The following is a 17,265-nucleotide window of genomic DNA, read 5'->3' on the forward strand; positions in this document are numbered from 1 at the left end:
TTCTATTGTAGAGAAGTAGCTTATCATAAAATGGTTTGGGTTGGAAGGGACCTTTAAAGGTCATCTAGTCCAACCCCCTGGCTTCACTAACAGCTTCATATTGACTGTTGCCTCTTGGATTTTTTTCTTTTTCCTCAATCTGCTGCCAAACCCAGACATTGATAATGTGAATTTAGACGACTATAACATCCACGTCATCGCCAGTGTGTTCAAGCAGTGGCTCCGAGATCTGCCCAACCCTCTCATGACCTTTGAGCTCTACGAGGAGTTTCTACGGGCAATGGGTAAGAAGCCTCCTTCACTATCCCATTCCCTTGGCAGAGGGAAACAGTGGCTGCTTTTAGTGCTGAACTTTTTATTTACTCTTTGGGCCCAAACCAGCTGGTTTTGCCAAATTATATTTACCTGGTTTCAAAGTCTGATTTTTTGGCTATAAGGGGTTTTTTTACACAAAGCCACAGGCAGTTTGGTCTTGCCTTTGGTGGCATGCGTTTGCGTCGTGGTTCAGCAGATTTCAGCCCAAACCATTAGCCAGAAGATCCATCTTTTAAGTAGTAAAAGTAAGTGTTAAGATGGTATCATTTTAAATAGGAGGAAGAAGTAGAAGCCACCCCTAAATGATTGTCCTTTCTCTCTAGGCCTCCAGGAGAGGAAGGAGACAGTGCGGGGAGTGTATTCGGTCATTGACCAGCTCTCCCGCACCCACCTCAGCACCTTGGAGCGTCTTATCTTCCACCTGGTGAGGTACGTTGGGCCAGGGCTTCAGCTTCAGGCAAGAGGAGGATGATCAGGCATCCTTTGTACCAAAATAACTGAGACTGAAAGCAGGTGGGCAAGGGAAAGGGAAGAGCTTTCGGGTCCATCATGTCTCCTAGGAGGTGGCCCCAGAGCTGTTTTCTCCAAATGATGCTTGTATTGATGAGCAACCTCCGCAGTGCTCTGGTCACTCGTGGTGCCTGCGGGTCCATGGTGCCTCTCACCACTGCAGGGACAGGTTTTTTGGGTGGAAAATGCTGGTTGTTTGCCTGCCTTGGGTACACCTGAGATGCCTTCAGGTTTGGCTTTCTCCATCGAGCAGAACAAAGACGAGGGCAGAACAGCGTGCTTGCTAGCAGAGTGAGATTGCACTGCAGAAATGTCGTCTCCTCTATTCATCCATGGCCATGTGGAGGTGCCTTCACCTCTGACTTCTCTCTTAATCCCTATTTTTTTTAGGATTGCCCTCCAAGAAGAGACCAATCGCATGTCAGCTAATGCCTTGGCCATTGTCTTTGCTCCCTGTATCCTCCGCTGCCCTGATACGACGGACCCACTGCAGAGTGTTCAGGACATCAGTAAAACAACCACGTAAGAACGTGGTGCTGGATGATCCAGCTCCATAACCATTACCATGTCACCACTTGCATCTTGATAACGCTTAGTACAGTCAAAGGGCTCAAGAATAGAGAGCTTTAGGATGGAAATTATAAACATATATTGAATGCATCTTCATGAAGATGTTTCACATTCTCTCAATCACCAAGAGGTTGCTGAACGGGGATTTTTAAGTGATGAAGGATCCACAAGAGCAGATCAACTTGCACTCCTGCCTGACACATCTCAGCAGGAAAAGGTGGAGCTTTTGCTGACATGGTTTTATAGTTAATCCCATTTATGGCAAGCAGATCTTTATTCTTACTTAATTTTGTCTTTTTTATTTGAGGAGGTGAGCTTGTTTGGTCTGCAGCAATAATAATATTGCGTGCTTAGTTTTCTTTAAGTTATTTGACACATTTGCAAAGGTTTTACAGAGAAAAAGTGAAGCGCTTGCCCAAATTCACTCTGGTTCATATTAAATAGACTTAAAAATAAATAATGGAGACGATAATAATTGGAAACCATCCAGTGAAGGGCTGGGCTTCTGAAAGAGGAGATCTTGCCTCCAGTAAATATTACAATTGTTGAAGACCAGAACATGCGTGGAGATACAGCTGGTAGGAGCACTTGTCCTTCAACAGGATTTCTTTGTAGCTTCTCCCTTGGACTTTAGGTATAGCACATCCTCTAATTTTATTATGTGGAAAGGATTTTTTTTTTTTCCCCAAACACACTCCTGACAGCATTAAACAGTCAGCTCAGCTAAAGAAGCTTGCTGCAGCATTACTGTGTGCAAGAAAGTTGGAAGCAACCTGCCTTCCCTGGGTTTATATTTCCTTGATTCCTCTTCTAATGGGGGGAAATTTCTCTGGTGGGATCCTTGGAGGCCTTTAATTTCTCTAGTCCGAGTTCCTCAATCCATCCATAGCCGTTATCACTCTTTTTAGGGGAATTTCCACAACCCTTTGGTTTCCAGCTGGAGCTTTCTCCCTCCATGCCTTTCCATCAGGGCAGATCTTCAGGCAAGACAGAAACAGCTTAGATCAAATCGTTTCCTCCTCCCATTTTGTCGTCTTTTGGGTTTTTTCCCCCCTTAGTTGCGTAGAATTAATCGTCATCGAGCAGATGAACAAATACAAGGCTCGTCTCAAGGACATCAACAGCCTGGAGTTTGCAGAGAACAAAGCGAAGAGCCGCCTCTCCTTGATCCGCAGATCTATGGTGAGATGCCAAAGACATCTCTGTCCCCTCCTGCCCTCTCCTTGCCCCTGAAGCAACCCTACTTTATCTTCTGCTTATCCCAGCCTCCCAAACCCCTCGCAACCTCCCACACCGTCTCCCCCAGGACAGGGACCTTCAGCCCCATGGTGGCTCCTCACCTTTGCAGGAAGTCATACCAAAGCACAAGGAGGTGGGAACGGTCTGTGGAAACGTGGTCACTCCAGCTCAGATGGTCCTGATCAATGTTTCCACCTTCTTTTGAACTTGTTTGGTCCTAGGTTGAGTCAAGCCTTTCACTGACTGGCTCGACATCGCCCCATGCGAGACCTGGACCATCCTTTTTTGGGCTCAATCACATTATTTGAACCCAAAATGAGCTCTGCAAAGGCTCTTCCTCCTCCCACACTGCCTTTTTGGGAGCCTCAAACCCATCTCATTGAGCTTCCATGCTTTCGGGGGGGCCGGCAGGCTGCAGATGCACGCTGTGCTTGGCTTGTTGGGCTGCAGGAGAGGGACAGACTTGGCGCAGCGCGGTCATCCCAGGCTTGGGCTAAGGAGCCAAGTGACCCTTCTGCTTGGACCTGCCCGCTGTGGTCCTCAGGAACACATTGCTCCTGCTTTTTTGGGGATGAAATCCAAGCAGGGGCTGCCCAAGGTTGTGGGGCTGGTGCTGGAGAGCTGCCCCATTCATCCCAGTTCAAAAAAAAAAAAACCCATAAAAATGAACAAAAACGGGTTTTTTGGAGGGGCGACGGCATGTGCACTCTAACCTTCTGCTTTCCTTTTCATCTCCTCTCTAATCCAGAAACCCGTACTAATTGCAGTTAGATTTATGAGCATAACCCGCAGTTCAATCCCGGTATGTATTAACTGCAGCGCACTCTGCGCCAGCCGCCGCGTCCCTCCGTTGTGTGTCACCGCCGCTCATTCCAGCCTCGTCCCACTGGCCATTGTCCGTGACGTCGCCCGTCCGGTCCCCAAGCGGGTGTCACTCCTCAGGGCCACCGTTTCTCCTGCAGGTCCCCCGAGCGGCAGGAGTTTGGGACAGCCAGCACTCGGCTATCCCTGCACGCAGCTCCTCAAAAAACCGCTTTCCACCCTTTTTCCCTTTCCAACTTCTTTTTTTCCTGTTTTATTTTCTTTTTCCATGCTGTGCTTCCCTCTGCTTTGCTTTGCTTTGCTTGACTCATTCCTTCCCTTCCCACACCAATTTCTGCTCACTCAGGGTGAATTTCAGCATCAAGTTGCTTTCGCAGTGCTGCTGTATCTCAAGATGGTTGATAAAACCCCCAGCTCGGATGCCTCAGAGGCCACGAGGCATCCGAAGGTCTCCTCCACCTTCTTGGAGGAGGAGCACCACCACCACCTTGAACAGAAGGTCAGGACACCCAGGTTTGAATTGGGAGGGGTCTAGCAACCCCTGTATTCCCCAACTTCATCCCAGCTTGAGTTTAAGTTCTCAGTGAAACCGTGACAGGCAAGAAAAGCGTCTGCAGGTGTTTGGGGATGCTCGTGGGGCTGTTTGCCTTCCTACCGGGTTCAGCCCATGATGCTTCTCCCCATCCTTCAGCATCCACAGGGGTCAGGAGATGGAGAAGAGCAAAATTTGAGCTCTGCTCCCCTGATGCTGTTTTGCAAGCATGCCATTTTACAGGGGCCTACGTCCACGAGCCAGTGGGATCTTTGGGATCTCAGGGGTTTTGACTAATAGGATTCAGGTAGCTGCATTTCAGCTCCAGAGACCACATGAGAAGGTGTCATCAGAGGAACACTGGGGTGCAGGAGTGGTTTTGCTGCTGAAGAAAGGTCTCTGAGATGTGATGTTAAAAGATGAAGGGGGTAAAATGAAGCAAATCTCACTTTTAAAGGCAAAAAGGGAGGCTCCTTTACCCTGCAAACCCGCTCTGGGTGCACAGGTTATCAGGAAGACCCGGGGATGCCCCAGCTGCAGGGTTTAAATAGTCTTACAGGGCGAAAAGCTACATTGCAACAAGCTCTTCAACCACAAGGAGATGTAGGTTCATCCTGGGTGATGGTTGTCAGGAGGAGGGCAGCAAGTGATGGGCACGACTCAGGCTGGTCAATGTCTCCTAAGTCCTGGTCAGTTCAGGATCTTGAATTTAGAAGATAAGATGTGTCTGGTTATGATAACAGTTAAGAAAAAAGCTTTTTAATGTCCATGGTGTCCCTCATCCCCCCAAATCCATCTTTTTCTTCTATTCCACGAGGCAGATCTGTAGAGCTGGTCCTCAAAAGATTAAAAGAGCTGCACATATAATATTCCTCCATACATACTACCCCCTGTTTGAGTCCTTTTTCATTGTCAGTTTTAATATTAAAAAAAATAGATCGTTCTTCAGAGCTGCATTAAATCTCCCTGTTTAACCGTGAGCACAAAATTGAACATTTATTGTCTTATAATGGACCGTTGGAGGTGATCTTGGTTTCTGGATCTCATGTACATGAGATCAGAGCACAGACAACGTGATTAGGTGTGAGTTACCGTTTGCCAAAGGAGTCAGTGGAGACCCCTGCAATGCTCAGGAAATACTGAGGGTGGGTGAGAAAAAGATGTGAGACACGATCTAACGATAAAGCAGGAGCTGGCTGCCCTGAAATCAAAGCCCTGGTGATGCTCCCACCCAAAGCCAACACGACCATCTGACAGGTCAAGCTTCCCGTCTCATGGGTTGTGGCCTTTGCGGAAACCCATCCTGCCACCAGCTGGGCTTGCTTGGAAGTCCAAGTTGCACTTGGTCCATCAGCTGGTAGCTGGTCCATCAGTGCCATCCTCACCACCTCCATCCTCACCCCTTCCAACATGTTGAGTCCTTCTGGTACCTCTCCCAGCCTGGGGTGAGATTTTGGAGGGTCCTGGGTGAGACTGCCGGTAGCACACTGAGGACCGATGGCTGGGGCCGTCTTCTTTGCTCCTTGGGAGAGCAGTGTGGTTGGCACCTGAGATGTTTGCAAAATCACCTTGGCTGGTGGTGGTGACACTGTTGTCTCTCTTCAGGGCAAAGGACGCGTGCGACGCGGCGCCTACCCCAGCCCAACGTCTCCTGTTGCCGTACGCTTGCCCTCTGTGACGGATGTCCCCGAGGAGACCATGAGCAGTGAGGAAGCCATGGAGATGGAGGTGACAGAGCAGCAGCAAGTGGCCATGCAGCAGGAGGAGAAGGTGCTGACCGAGCAGATCGAGAGCCTGCAGAAGGAAAAGTGAGTCTGGCCGAGGGCTCAAGCCACGTCCCCTAGCTATAAGGTTACCTATGGACGTCGCTTGACGGCATATGGTTGACACGCTGCTCACAGGGTGACCTGGAGGACTTCATCCCTCCATGATCTCTTGGTGTATGTGTATCCCTTTCTTCTCCTCCCCACCTTTTTGGTCCCATTGGGTCAGTGGAACTGGGTTGGTTTTGGCAGGGAGGAGCTGACGTTTGAGATGCTGACACTGGAGCCCCGTGCCTCCGACGACGAAACCCTCGAGTCCGAAGCCTCCATTGGCACTGCCGACAGCTCTGAAAATTTGAACTTTGACTCCGAAGGAGCCATCTCCGATCGCTCGGGTAAATCCAGGTGTTCTTGGGTTTATCGCAGGATGGTTTGGGGTGGAAGGGACCTTGAAACATCATTTGGTCCAACCCCCTGCAACGAGCCGGACCATCTTCAACTGGATGAGGTTGATGAGGTTTTTCTATAGCTTGGAGGAGGGGAGATTATTTGTTTTTTCCTGCCCACAGGAAATTTAAAGCCAGCAATTTAAATGGGTGTAAAGAGGGAGGTTAAAGGTTAAAACACATGGACCTGGGGGGTGGGTGGTGTAGGACCCAGGTTTTGGGGGGGAAGGCGAGCATTCCTCCAGCTCTGCCGCATCAGCGCGGGTGACGCTACCTCCAGCAAGGTGCTGGGAACATTCTCCTGGCTTCATGGCACGTGTCGCTGGGGAGCGGCACCGGGATGCTGGGTGGTTTTGGGGTGTTAATCATCCGGTGGTCCTTCCTCCCCCCCGCAGAGAGAAGCGTAGCACTTACTTCCCTGCGCCCCACCAAGGTGGAGGGGCCAAGCCGGCTGCGAAGGCACCCCAGGACACGGCCGGACCCGGCGGACCCAGCCGACGCCTCCGTCTCCTCCTCCTCCCAATCGTCCACCTCCTGCTTGCCCCACCTGCCCCGGAAGCGCTTCCAGATGTACTCCAAATCGCCTTTCTACCGAGCGGGGGGGTCCGGCGAGCCCCCCGAAAGCCGGGCAAGCCCCGAGGGCTTCGTGGGACCTCTCCGTTATCCCGAGGACCGACCTCAGTTCACCACCCGTGGGACGTTCAACCCGGAGAAAGGCAAACAGAAACTGAAGAGTGTCAAAACTTCCCCCCCGAAAACCAAAGAGCCCCCGGATGGGGGGACGGGGGGCGGACGCAAGAGAAACCCCGAGGCCGACTGTGCCACTGCCCAACCCCTTGTCCTCCTGGGGAGCAACGAGTTCATGGTCTGAGATGCTCCACTCTGGGGACGCGTCGCGCACCAGAGCATCCTCCCCGTCAGCAGCACCGGCAGTGCTCCGGACAGCTGCCTCGTTAACACCAGGAGGATGAATTCTTAATTAAAAAGGCCGGTGGGGGATGGTTTTAACGGTGGCCTTAATGGTTTGGGAGGGGTCGAGACCTTCAGAGGAGGGGGGTTAGACCGAGGATGGAGGGGCACTGGCCAACTCCTGCGCCTTTCCCCTCGGAGCATCCTACGTCTCAGAGCATCGCCCTGCCAAATCCTTGTGCCGAATCGCCGTCACCCTTCAGTGGGAGAAAACCAAGCCTAAAAATCCCGCAGGAGCATCCCAAGCCGGCGCCGGCTCCACTCCAGCCAGCCAAGCCCTCTGCGCTTTAACCACCTCATCCACGCCAACGCCAAGCGCATGGAAAAGCGTTAAAATCTGCCAAAAATCACCTTTTTTTTTTTTATTTTTTAATGTGACCTAACCACCTTTCCTTTTTTTTTTTGGAGACCATCAGTATTAAAAAATAATAATAATAATAATCAAGGACTACTTGAAGCTATATTTGTTTATATGCCGGTTACTGGAGTCTGTTGTAAATATATATATTTTTATTATTTTTTTTAAATATTTTTCCCCAGACAGAACTTTTTTTTAATTATTATTATTTTTTGGCCGGGGAGGAGGGAAGCGATGGGCTGAGCTGTCCTGCCGGTGTCACTGCCAGTGTCACCGTCCATCACTTGCCACTACCACCTTGCTTTATACATTGAGTTTTATTTTGAACAAGAAATCCCTGGAGGAGTAATTAGCACGATTTAAAAGCGGTGCCCACGATAGGACTAATTAGCAACGCTAGCTAAATGACTCAGCTTTTAATCCCTCCCGTATCATCATCATTCTCACCCTCGGTGGCGCCCAGAGAAGCTCCGGGTACTGGAAAACCTCTGGAAAGGCAAAATTAGGAGGCCCGGGGTACTAATTAGATTAATAAAGGCTGGATCCATCCTTTCAGATGGGCTGGGTGTCGCAGGTTGAGGCTTGTCCTTTCCCGAAACGCCACCAAAAAGGGAGAAAAAATACTGAAAATTTGAGTTTTCCTGAGTATTTTGTGTTTTGCCAGGCATCCCCACATCCCTGGGTTTAGCTGAGCCGCCCTTCAGTCCCCTCTCCCCCTGCCCAAAGGGCCATTTCTTTCAAGAAATGGTTTATTTATTGGGTTTTCTTTTTTTTTTTTTTTTTTTTTTCCTTCAACGGGGGAAAACGATAGATGCCGCAAGGAGAGCGGGGGCACGGGAACAGCATCCGCCTTGGCGCTGCATCCCGGGAGCAGAGCGAGACCAAGTCAGTCATCCCCCATCCACCTGGGAACATGGGATTTTACCATTCCCAGACGGGAAAATAAGGATTTTGGGACCAACCTGGGATGCGCTGGGAAGGCGGGTGGTGGCCACGAAAGCGAAAGCCCCTGGGGAGCCACCCCAACCTCCCCCCTCCCTGGAGCTGGAAATAGCAGGAGCATCCCCAGTGCTCTGCGCCAAAATCAGCCATTTTAGAGCCTCTTTAGCTAAAATCCCAGGAATTCCCCTCAAAGTTGGCAGGCTCCGGGCGAGGAGGTCCCCAAGGGCGGGTGGAAGGCGCTCCATCCTCATCCTTGGTTTTCTCGCCCTGGTGGCACAAGAGCAGCAGGGACGGCGGACCTGGCTTAGGCAGCGCCTCCAAATATATATATATGTATATTTCTTTTGATATATGTATATATTTCCCTTATATATATATACATTTTATATATATATATAAAGGAAATGTATTTAAAAGAATATATATTCTATATATAAAGAAAAATATATATAAAAGAATATATATTCTCTGTGTAAAGAAGAATATATATAAAAGAATATATGTAAAGAATAAATGTTTCTTTATTTTATATTTCTTTTATATATAATACATATTTATATATATAAAGAAATATATATGGGATATATATACTATATATAAATGATATATATTTCTTTATATATTTTTATATATTTATATATAAATATATATAAAAGAAATATACTATATATAAAGAATATATATTTCTTTATATTTTTATGTATTTCTTCTATACCTATAAAGAAATATATATACGTTTCTTTATATATATTTTTATATTTCTTTCTATAGAGAGTATGTTTCTCTATATAAAGAAATGTGTCAAAGAAATATATATAGCATATATAAAGAATATGTTTATGTATTTTATCTCTAGTTCTTTATATATATAAATGTATAGAATATATGTGGAATACATAGAGAAAATATATTTCTTTATATATATATTTGTGCGTGTGTGTGTATATATATATATATAAAGAAAAAATTATAAAAGAGATATATACATATATATATATAAAATCCCAGCAGGAGCTAAGCTAGCAGTCAGCGCCGGACGGACCCCCAAGGGTTGGGGGTGGGGGAGGGGGCTGGAAATGGGCTGTTCCAGGGTCCCCGGCCGGCGCGTCCCCCCGACACCTCCCACAGCTCCTTCCCAGCCCTCCCTCCGGCAAAGGGCTGGATTGGGGGCCAAAAAAATGGGGCTTTCCGGAGCGGCGTGAATGTACTTACTACTGGAAAGGAGAGGGGCTGCGTGCTGTTAATTATTATTATTTTTAATGGAAATTTTTTTAAGTAATTTATAAGTCTGCTGCGTGTAAATTAAAAACAAAGTCTGTATTGTAAAAGGATATATTATCCTGTGTCATCCGCGCTAGAAATTGTTTAAAAAAGGAAAAAAAAAAAAGAGAAATAAAAATGTAATTCTATAAAGGCGAAGAATTTCTGGTGCCCCGCAGCCAGGGGACGCTGCCGCTTGTTGACCCCCAAATTACTGTTGCCTTTTGGGGTTAGTTTTTTTTTCCTTCTGCCATCAGACCATGGTGTGTATCAATTTGTGGATTTTTTTCCTCAAACCCTCCCCGTGGCTGTACAAAGCGGCTTGGCAACCCCCTGATCCCGCGCTAATTAAAGAGCTGTAACGAGGAGCGCCTGGTGCTGGGTGCTGTGTTTGATGCTGGGGGGGGGTTGTCATGGTGGCTCCCCTTACCCCCGCCGCCCCTGGGGTCGCACTCTGTGCTTCCGGCTCCCTCCGGATTATTTCGGATTATTTCTTTTCATGTTATTTATATTCAGATTAGTCAGATTATTTAATTCAGATTATTATTAATCATAATCGGATTATATTTATCTTACTTCTATTCAGATAATTTATTTTACATTTATTTCTCTTCAGATTATTTATTGTCATTCTATTTCTGTAAAGATTATTTAATTCAGGTTATTTCTATTCAGATAATTTATTTTCAATTTATATTCAGTTTATTTATTTTCATTTTCTTTATTTTCATTTTCTTTTATTTTCTTTATATTCACATTATTTCTATTAATCTTATTTACATTCCAATTATTTAATTCCGATTATTTATATTCATCTTACTTATATTTAGTTTATTTATATTATGATAATTTATTTTCAATTTATTTTTCTTCAGATTATTTACTTTTTTACCTTTTTTTATTTATATTCAGATTATTAATATTCAGCCACCCCCATCCGAGGACGGGCACCCCGAGTCAGCGGCGCGACGAGGCTGGTTGCAAAAGCCCTCTTTATTTGGAGTATAAAACTGGGGGGTGGGAAGAGAGCAGGATCCCCCCGGGACACAGGGACAAGGGTCTGTCGCCGCGTGTCCCCTGGGATCACAGAGCTGAAGTTGCGGGGCGGGCGGGGGGGGGGACCCCACGCCCGGTGAGTGAGGGGCAGTGATTGCAGCTGGTGGGGCCCCGGATGGCGTCACCCTCTCCAGCCAGGGTCACCCCTGGGCGGGGGTCACCCCGGTCATTGTCACCCCCGGTCACTGTCACCCCTGGACTGGTGTCACCCCTGGCCAAGCGTCACCCTGGGCTGGTGTCACCCCTGGGCTGGGGTCACCCTGGGCGGGCGTCACCCCAGCCAACATCCCCCCTAGGCTGGTATCAACACCAGGATGGCCGTCACCCCCGCGGCCGGTGTCGCCCTTGGTCTCGTGTCACGTACCCCAGGCTGGCGTCACCCCTGAGCGAGTGTCACCTCTGGGTGGCAGCGGGTCCCCGTGGGTGCCAGCGCCACAGCAGGGGCACCTCGCCTGGGGGCGTGGGTTCCTCCAGCGTTTGGGACGGTGGCACCCATCGAGGCACCCGCCCCGATGAGGTGCTCCCGGTGCATCTGGCACTCACTTGGGGACGTCCCCCTGCCACCGGCTGTCCCCGGTGAAGCTGGCCCCGTGTCCCAGCTGCCGGCAGCATCCCGTAGTCCTGGCCACCACCGTGGAGATGGGACCATGGGCATCATCACACCCCGCAGCATCCTGGGGTGAGGAGACCCGGGGTGGGGGGTGACGGGGTGCCGGTGCAAGGTGACAAACAAGGTGACATGGGGTGGGGGGGGCGGGGGGAGTCAGTTCTTGAACATGTCACACAGCAGCTTCTCCATGGGGGTGTTGCCAATGGTCCGGCGGAAGAAGAGCAGCTCCACGCGCTCAGAGGAGATGAAGCGCAGCGCCGGGAGGAGCAGCAGCAGCTTCCCAAACCTGGGGGACAGGACGGCGGCCATGGGTGGCTGTGTCGTCCCCCCCGGTGTCACCCATGGGGCCGTGGGGACAGCAGTACCTGACGGGTTGCCCGGGGTAGTGCGAACGGTTGTGCTGCCCCAGCATCACCTGCGACTGGTCCTGCAGGTTCTCCACCTGCTCGGGGTCCTTCAGGCCGCGGGTCTCTGCAGGGACGAGGGGGTGATGGAATTTGGGGGGGGGGGGGAACGGGACGACACGACGCAGGGATGGGCAGCGGCAGGTGCTGGTGGGTCCCCTCACCTGGTTTGAAGAGCACCACGGCCTTCATGCAGGCGAATTCAGTGGGGTCAACAGACAACGCCTTGAAGCGGCTGAGGGTCTCCTGCAGCGCTCGGACGTCCAGGGCGGCCGGCAGCAGTTTGCCGGCGGCCAGTTCGGGGACAGCCAGCAGCGGGCAGCTCTCCAGGGGCATGGACCACTGGATGGCACAGAGCAGGAACAGCTCGCTCCACGCTTCTTCCAGCAGGATCACCTGGGGAGAGGCGGGGAGAGCCCCCCAAAACCCCCGTCACCCCCAAAGCCTCCAGCACCTGCAGCCACCGCAGCTGGTTGGGCTGAAGAGCATCTTCGGGGGGGACGGACAATGACACACACAGACGGACGTCCCCAAGACCCTGCGGTGAATGTTGTGGGGGTGCTCAACCATCCCCATTCCACTGGTTGCCTACATTTTTTGGGGGTCCCCGTTGCCCCATAGTGGGGTCCCCAATGCCCCAACAGGGGTCCCCAACCCCACCTGGTCACGGAAGGGCAGGTTGGAGAAGACAGGCAGGTTTTTGGCCCATTTCACAGCCATGAAGAGGAGACGTGCAGAGGTCTCATAGACGTTTTCGGGGCTGGCCGCCGGGTACGGTGCCACCTGGTACTCGCCGCCCGCCCGCTCCGGCTCGCTGCCCGTCACGTCCACTGTCTCATCGGCTGCAGGGACGGAAGAGGACGCCGGTGGTCACCACACCATGGGGACAACCCCCACCCGTCCCCTCCCCACCGACGGCCACCCACCGTCCTCAGGCTCTAGCTTGGCGCAGGTCTCGGCCGTCATCAGGCTGGCCATGAAGCGGTGGTTGGTGGGCGGTGTGGGCACGCGGGGACCTGGGGTGACGGCGACGGTGGCACCGGGACCGCGGGGAGCTGGGCAGGGGGTCGGGGGGACCTCGTGGGTGGTGGCCACGTGCTCAGGGGGCAGCTCGGCATCCAGTTCGATGCTGTCCAGCCGGACCTGGGCCGTGCTGCGGGGCTGGCGCTCGTTCTGCACGGCTGCGGGGACACGGTGACATCAGGGCCGGCCACCCTGCTGTCATCCCCCGCCGTCCATCACTGTGCGTCGCCCCCCCCCCCACTCGTCTCACCGTCCTTGTTCATGCCGGCTTGCAGGCACTTCTTGAGCCGGCAGGCCTGGCACTGGTTGCGGTGTGCCTTGTCCACCGGGCACAGCCCCGTCCCCGCCTGGCACCTATGGGGAGAGGTGGCACCCAGCTGCAGCCCCTGGGGTGGCCCCTGATCCCGGAGGGTCCTGTCCCCTAGGGGTGTCCTGCCCCCGTGGGTGGCAAGTCCTGGGGGTGTTTTGTCCCTGTTGGGTGTCTTGTCCTCCCCTCAACGGGTGTCCTCCACCCAACGGGTGCCCGGTCCTGCCAGGCACCCTGTCCCAATGAATGCCCTGTCCCCAGCGGGTGCCCTGTCCTCCCTCCACGGGTGCCCCGTCCCAGTGACCACCCTGCCTTGATGGGTGTCCCGGTCTCATGAGGGTACCCTGGACCCCCCGCCCCGGTCCCTGCCCCTCTGGGTGCCCATCCCCTGGGGTCCCTGCTCTGCTGGGTGTCCATCCCCCATGGTCCCTGTCCCACTGGGTTCATGTCCCCCCAGTCCCTGCCCCACTGAGTGTCCATCCCCTGGGGTCCCTGCCCCACTGGGTGCCTGTCCGCTAGTCCCTGCCCTGCTGGGTGCCCATCCCCTTGTCCCACTGGGTTCAGGTCCCGCTGGTCCCTACCCCACCGGCTGTCCAACCCCATTTTGTCCCTCTCCCATTCAGTCTCCATCACCAGGGCCCCTCTCCCACTGGCTTCAGGTCCCCTGGTCCCTACCCTAGTGGGTGTCTGTCTCCCTGGTCCCTGCCGGGTGTCCGACCCCTGGACCCCCACCTCTCTCTGCCCCACCGGGTGTCCATGCCCTGGGGTCCCTACCCTACTGGGTGTCCTTCCCCCTGGGCCCTTGCCCCGCTGGGTGTCCATCCCGTGGGTCCCTACCCCACTGGGTGTCCATCTCCTGTATCCCTGCCCTGCTGGCTGCCCATGCCCCCACTCTGTGCCCCGCAGGAACCCCCCCCCCATCCCCATCCCCACCTGTAGATGAGCTTCCTGCGGACGCTGCGCTTGAAGAAGCCGCTGCAGCCGTTGCAGGCGTAGATGCCGTAGTGCTTCCCGCTGCTGGTGTCCCCACACACCTTGCACAGCAGCACGGGGCTCAGCGCCTTGCCAGGAGCCGGGCTCAGCCCTGCAGGAGTGAAGCCGCCACATTTGGGGTGACTTGGGACACCCCGATATCCCTCGTTCCTCCCACCAGTCCCTGCTGCCCCCCCCCCCCCCCAGCATCCGCTGGTCCAGCCCAGGGACACAAATGGGGACACCTCGGGGACTCCAGGGATTGCACACAGGGTTCGGCATCCCCCCACGCCCCAGCACCCGGGATGCTGTGGGATGAGCTCTCATGGGATTTTTTTTTTAAAAAAAAGGGGAGGGGATTGAAATGGTGTCCCTAGGAATGGGGACACCAGGCGTCCCAGTTAGGGGACTCCAGGCATCCCAGAGAAGGGCCACAACCTGGGACCGGAGTGGTCCTGGAGAAGGGCCACGGCTGGGGATACTGGGCATCCCAGCAAGGGGCTATGGGCATCCCAGGGAACAGTCACAGCAGGGGACTGTGGGGACCCTGGAGAAGGGCCAGGGACCAAGGGCATCCAGGAGAGGGTTGTGGCTGGGGATTGCAAGCATCCTGGAGAAAGGGCAGTAGCTGGGGATCCTGGAGAAGGACCGTGATAAGGACGATGGGCATCATGGAGAGGGTTGGAGTTGGGGACTACAGGCATCCTGGCTCAGAGAAGGACCACAATGGGGACCCTCAGCATCTTGGAGAAGTGTGATAGCTGAGGACCCCCGGTATCCAGAAGAAGGACCACGAGGGGGACGCCAGGTATCATGGAGAAGGACCACAGTGGGGACCCTGGGCATCCCGAAGGACTGTGAGAGGGACCCCAGCCATTCTGGAGAAGGATCACGATGGGGACCCTGGGTGTCTTGCAGAAGAACCATGATGGGGACCCCAAAGATCCCAGAGAAGAACCATGATGGGGATACTGGGTGTCTTGGAGCCGGATCATGATGGGAATCCCCAAGTAGCCTGGAGAAGGACCACGGTGGGAACTGAAGGCATCCAGGAGAAGGCCATGATGGGGACTCTGGGCATCTTGGAGAAAAACTACGATGGGGGACCCCAGGCATCTTGGAGGTGGACCATGACGGGGACCCCAAGTATCCCAGAGAACCATGACGAAGACCTCCAGGCATCTTGGAGCATAACCCCAGTGGAGACCCAGCCATCCCAGAGAAAGACCCCACCGGCGACCGCGGTCCCACCGTGTCTCACCCACTCGAGCAGAACACCACCTCTTACCCGTGGGGCTATCGTCCAGTCCAGCGCTCACCACTGACCCCGCCGGTGACGCAGCCATCCCGTACCCGGCGTTCCCAACCTCTCCCTCTCCCCTCCCTCCGGATCCACCACGGTGGGTGCCCCGAGGTCTGGCGAGGCGGTGGGTGCTCCAGCAGCTCTGTGGGCAGCGGGGCTCTCGCCTTGCTCTCTTCAAGGCAGCTTAGCGGCGGGCGCTGTGTAAGCAGCCGCCTCTTTGTCACCCTCTTAATCTTTAGTGTCTGCGCGGGGCGGGGGGGGGGGATCAATCAGCCACGCAATGAAGAATTAAAAAGGTGCTGAGCCCCAGCCCTGTAACCCTAAACCCCGCGACACCCAAGCCACCCCCCACGCCCCCCCCCCCGCGCGCTGCCGTGGGCCATCGTGGGGGTGTCACCCTGCCACCGCGTGGGCCGCCCCCCCCAGCATTGCGAGGCTGAGATTGCGGCGGAGGTGGGAGATGGAGCGTGGGGTCGGAACCCCCATATGTGTCGCCCCCCCCCCCTTGGGACCCACCAGGTCCTATAAGCGCATAAGCCCTTCGCTAAGGCGGTTAGAGGGGAATAACGAAAAGTGGTAATTAAGGGGGGGTAATTTCCCTGACCCCAAGTAATTAATTACCAGCCCTGATGGCGAGGGGAGGGAGGGGTGCTCGGTGGGCCCCCCTGTGCCTCATTTTCCCCTCCCGGCTGCTGACACGGCAGCGGGTGGGGGCCAGGTGGCCCCTGGGGGTTACGCAACCGCCGCTAAACCCTCGTCATGACAGAGCAGCACAATTTGGGATTTGAGGGCTTTAGCCGCTAAACCCCCCCCCCCGCCCAGCTCAGGGGGATGGCGGGTGGCCACCGTCACCCGGCCCAGGTCGTCCCCAGGGATGGGCCAGGCTGCGGCCAGGGGCCCCCAGTTCACTGCGTCCCTTCCCGGGGGGGGCTCAGCCTGTGGTCCTGGGGGTCTTGCTGCCGTCTGTGGTCCCAGCAGAGGCGTCCCAGGGGACGGGTGCTGGCAGCGGGTCCCCGCTGAGGGCTGGCGGCAGTGACACCAGTGGATCTGGGAGCTTGGGGGGGGGGTGTCACCCCTCCATCATCCCTGCCTGCCGCGTGGTGCCATCATCCCTGCCTGCGACACTGCTCCCACCTCCCCTGCCCGCGGCGTATCTCCACCGCCCTGCCTGCAGCGTGGCTCCATCATCCTTGCCTGCAGCGTGGCTCCATCATCCTTGCCTGCAGCGTGGCTCCATCATCCCTGCCTGCGACACTGCTCCCACCTCCCCTGCCTGCAGCGTTTGCTCCATCGCCCTGCCTGCAGCGTGGCTCCATCATCCTTGCCTGCAGCGTCGCTCCCGCCTCCCCTGCCCGCAGCATCGCTCCCTTATCCTGCCCGCTGCCTGGCTCCATCACACCCTGCCTGCTGCCCGGCTCCATCCTTGCCCGCAGCACCCCCAGGACCCCCTCACCCACCCCGGGGTGCCCAAGTCCCACCCTGCAGCCCCCCCACCGTCCCACAGCGAGCCCCCGCCGTGACCCAGATCTCTGACAGCCACCATCTGCGGCAGCGGCCGCCCTCCTCCCTCGGCAGAATTATGACGCTGGGCTAATGCGGCAAGAGCAAGCTGTCACCTCGCCCTGCCCCATCCCTTGCCCGCAGCTTAGGTGCCTCCAGACCCTTCAGCAGAGCTTCACCCATGGGTGAAACGACCCCCCCCGGTTCCCAATCCGAGGGCGCCGGGAGGACCCGCATCCCGGAGTGCCAGCCCACCCACGGGTGATGCGGAGACCCGGGCGGCCGGTGCCGAGGGATGCCGGGGAGCGGCCAGCATGGCGATACATGCTGAGTCGGCTAATTTGCCCGTCCCCTCCTCGCCGTC

At 54.4% G+C, this 17,265-nt stretch overlaps 2 protein-coding genes across 3 annotated transcripts in view; one reads left to right on the top strand and one right to left on the bottom strand.

The window, feature by feature from the left end:
* The window catches only part of MYO9A (myosin IXA), a 191,141-nt gene extending 182,197 nt beyond the window's left edge, over nucleotides 1-8,944 (top strand). For both annotated transcript variants that reach the window (XM_075045734.1, XM_075045735.1), the window contains exons 37-43: nucleotides 156-284; nucleotides 639-744; nucleotides 1,216-1,347; nucleotides 2,454-2,577; nucleotides 5,594-5,796; nucleotides 6,004-6,146; nucleotides 6,593-8,944. In XM_075045734.1, the coding sequence (XP_074901835.1) occupies nucleotides 156-284; nucleotides 639-744; nucleotides 1,216-1,347; nucleotides 2,454-2,577; nucleotides 5,594-5,796; nucleotides 6,004-6,146; nucleotides 6,593-7,068 (1,313 nt within the window). In that variant the 3' untranslated portion in view covers nucleotides 7,069-8,944. The remainder of the gene's footprint in view (nucleotides 1-155; nucleotides 285-638; nucleotides 745-1,215; nucleotides 1,348-2,453; nucleotides 2,578-5,593; nucleotides 5,797-6,003; nucleotides 6,147-6,592) is intronic.
* Nucleotides 8,945-11,545: 2,601 nt separating this feature from the next.
* NR2E3 (nuclear receptor subfamily 2 group E member 3) lies at nucleotides 11,546-15,444 on the bottom strand. Its single transcript, XM_075043996.1, has 8 exons — nucleotides 15,387-15,444; nucleotides 14,060-14,210; nucleotides 13,070-13,173; nucleotides 12,723-12,977; nucleotides 12,457-12,638; nucleotides 11,961-12,192; nucleotides 11,758-11,863; nucleotides 11,546-11,678 (listed from the first exon to the last, which is right to left on the bottom strand). The coding sequence occupies exons 1-8, from the start codon at nucleotides 15,442-15,444 to the stop codon at nucleotides 11,546-11,548; spliced, it is 1,221 nt and encodes a 406-aa protein (XP_074900097.1).
* Between the last annotated feature and the right edge of the window lie 1,821 nt (nucleotides 15,445-17,265).

Source organism: Buteo buteo, chromosome 13 (genome assembly GCF_964188355.1).
Source record: "Buteo buteo chromosome 13, bButBut1.hap1.1, whole genome shotgun sequence".
Classification (NCBI taxonomy): domain Eukaryota; kingdom Metazoa; phylum Chordata; class Aves; order Accipitriformes; family Accipitridae; genus Buteo; species Buteo buteo.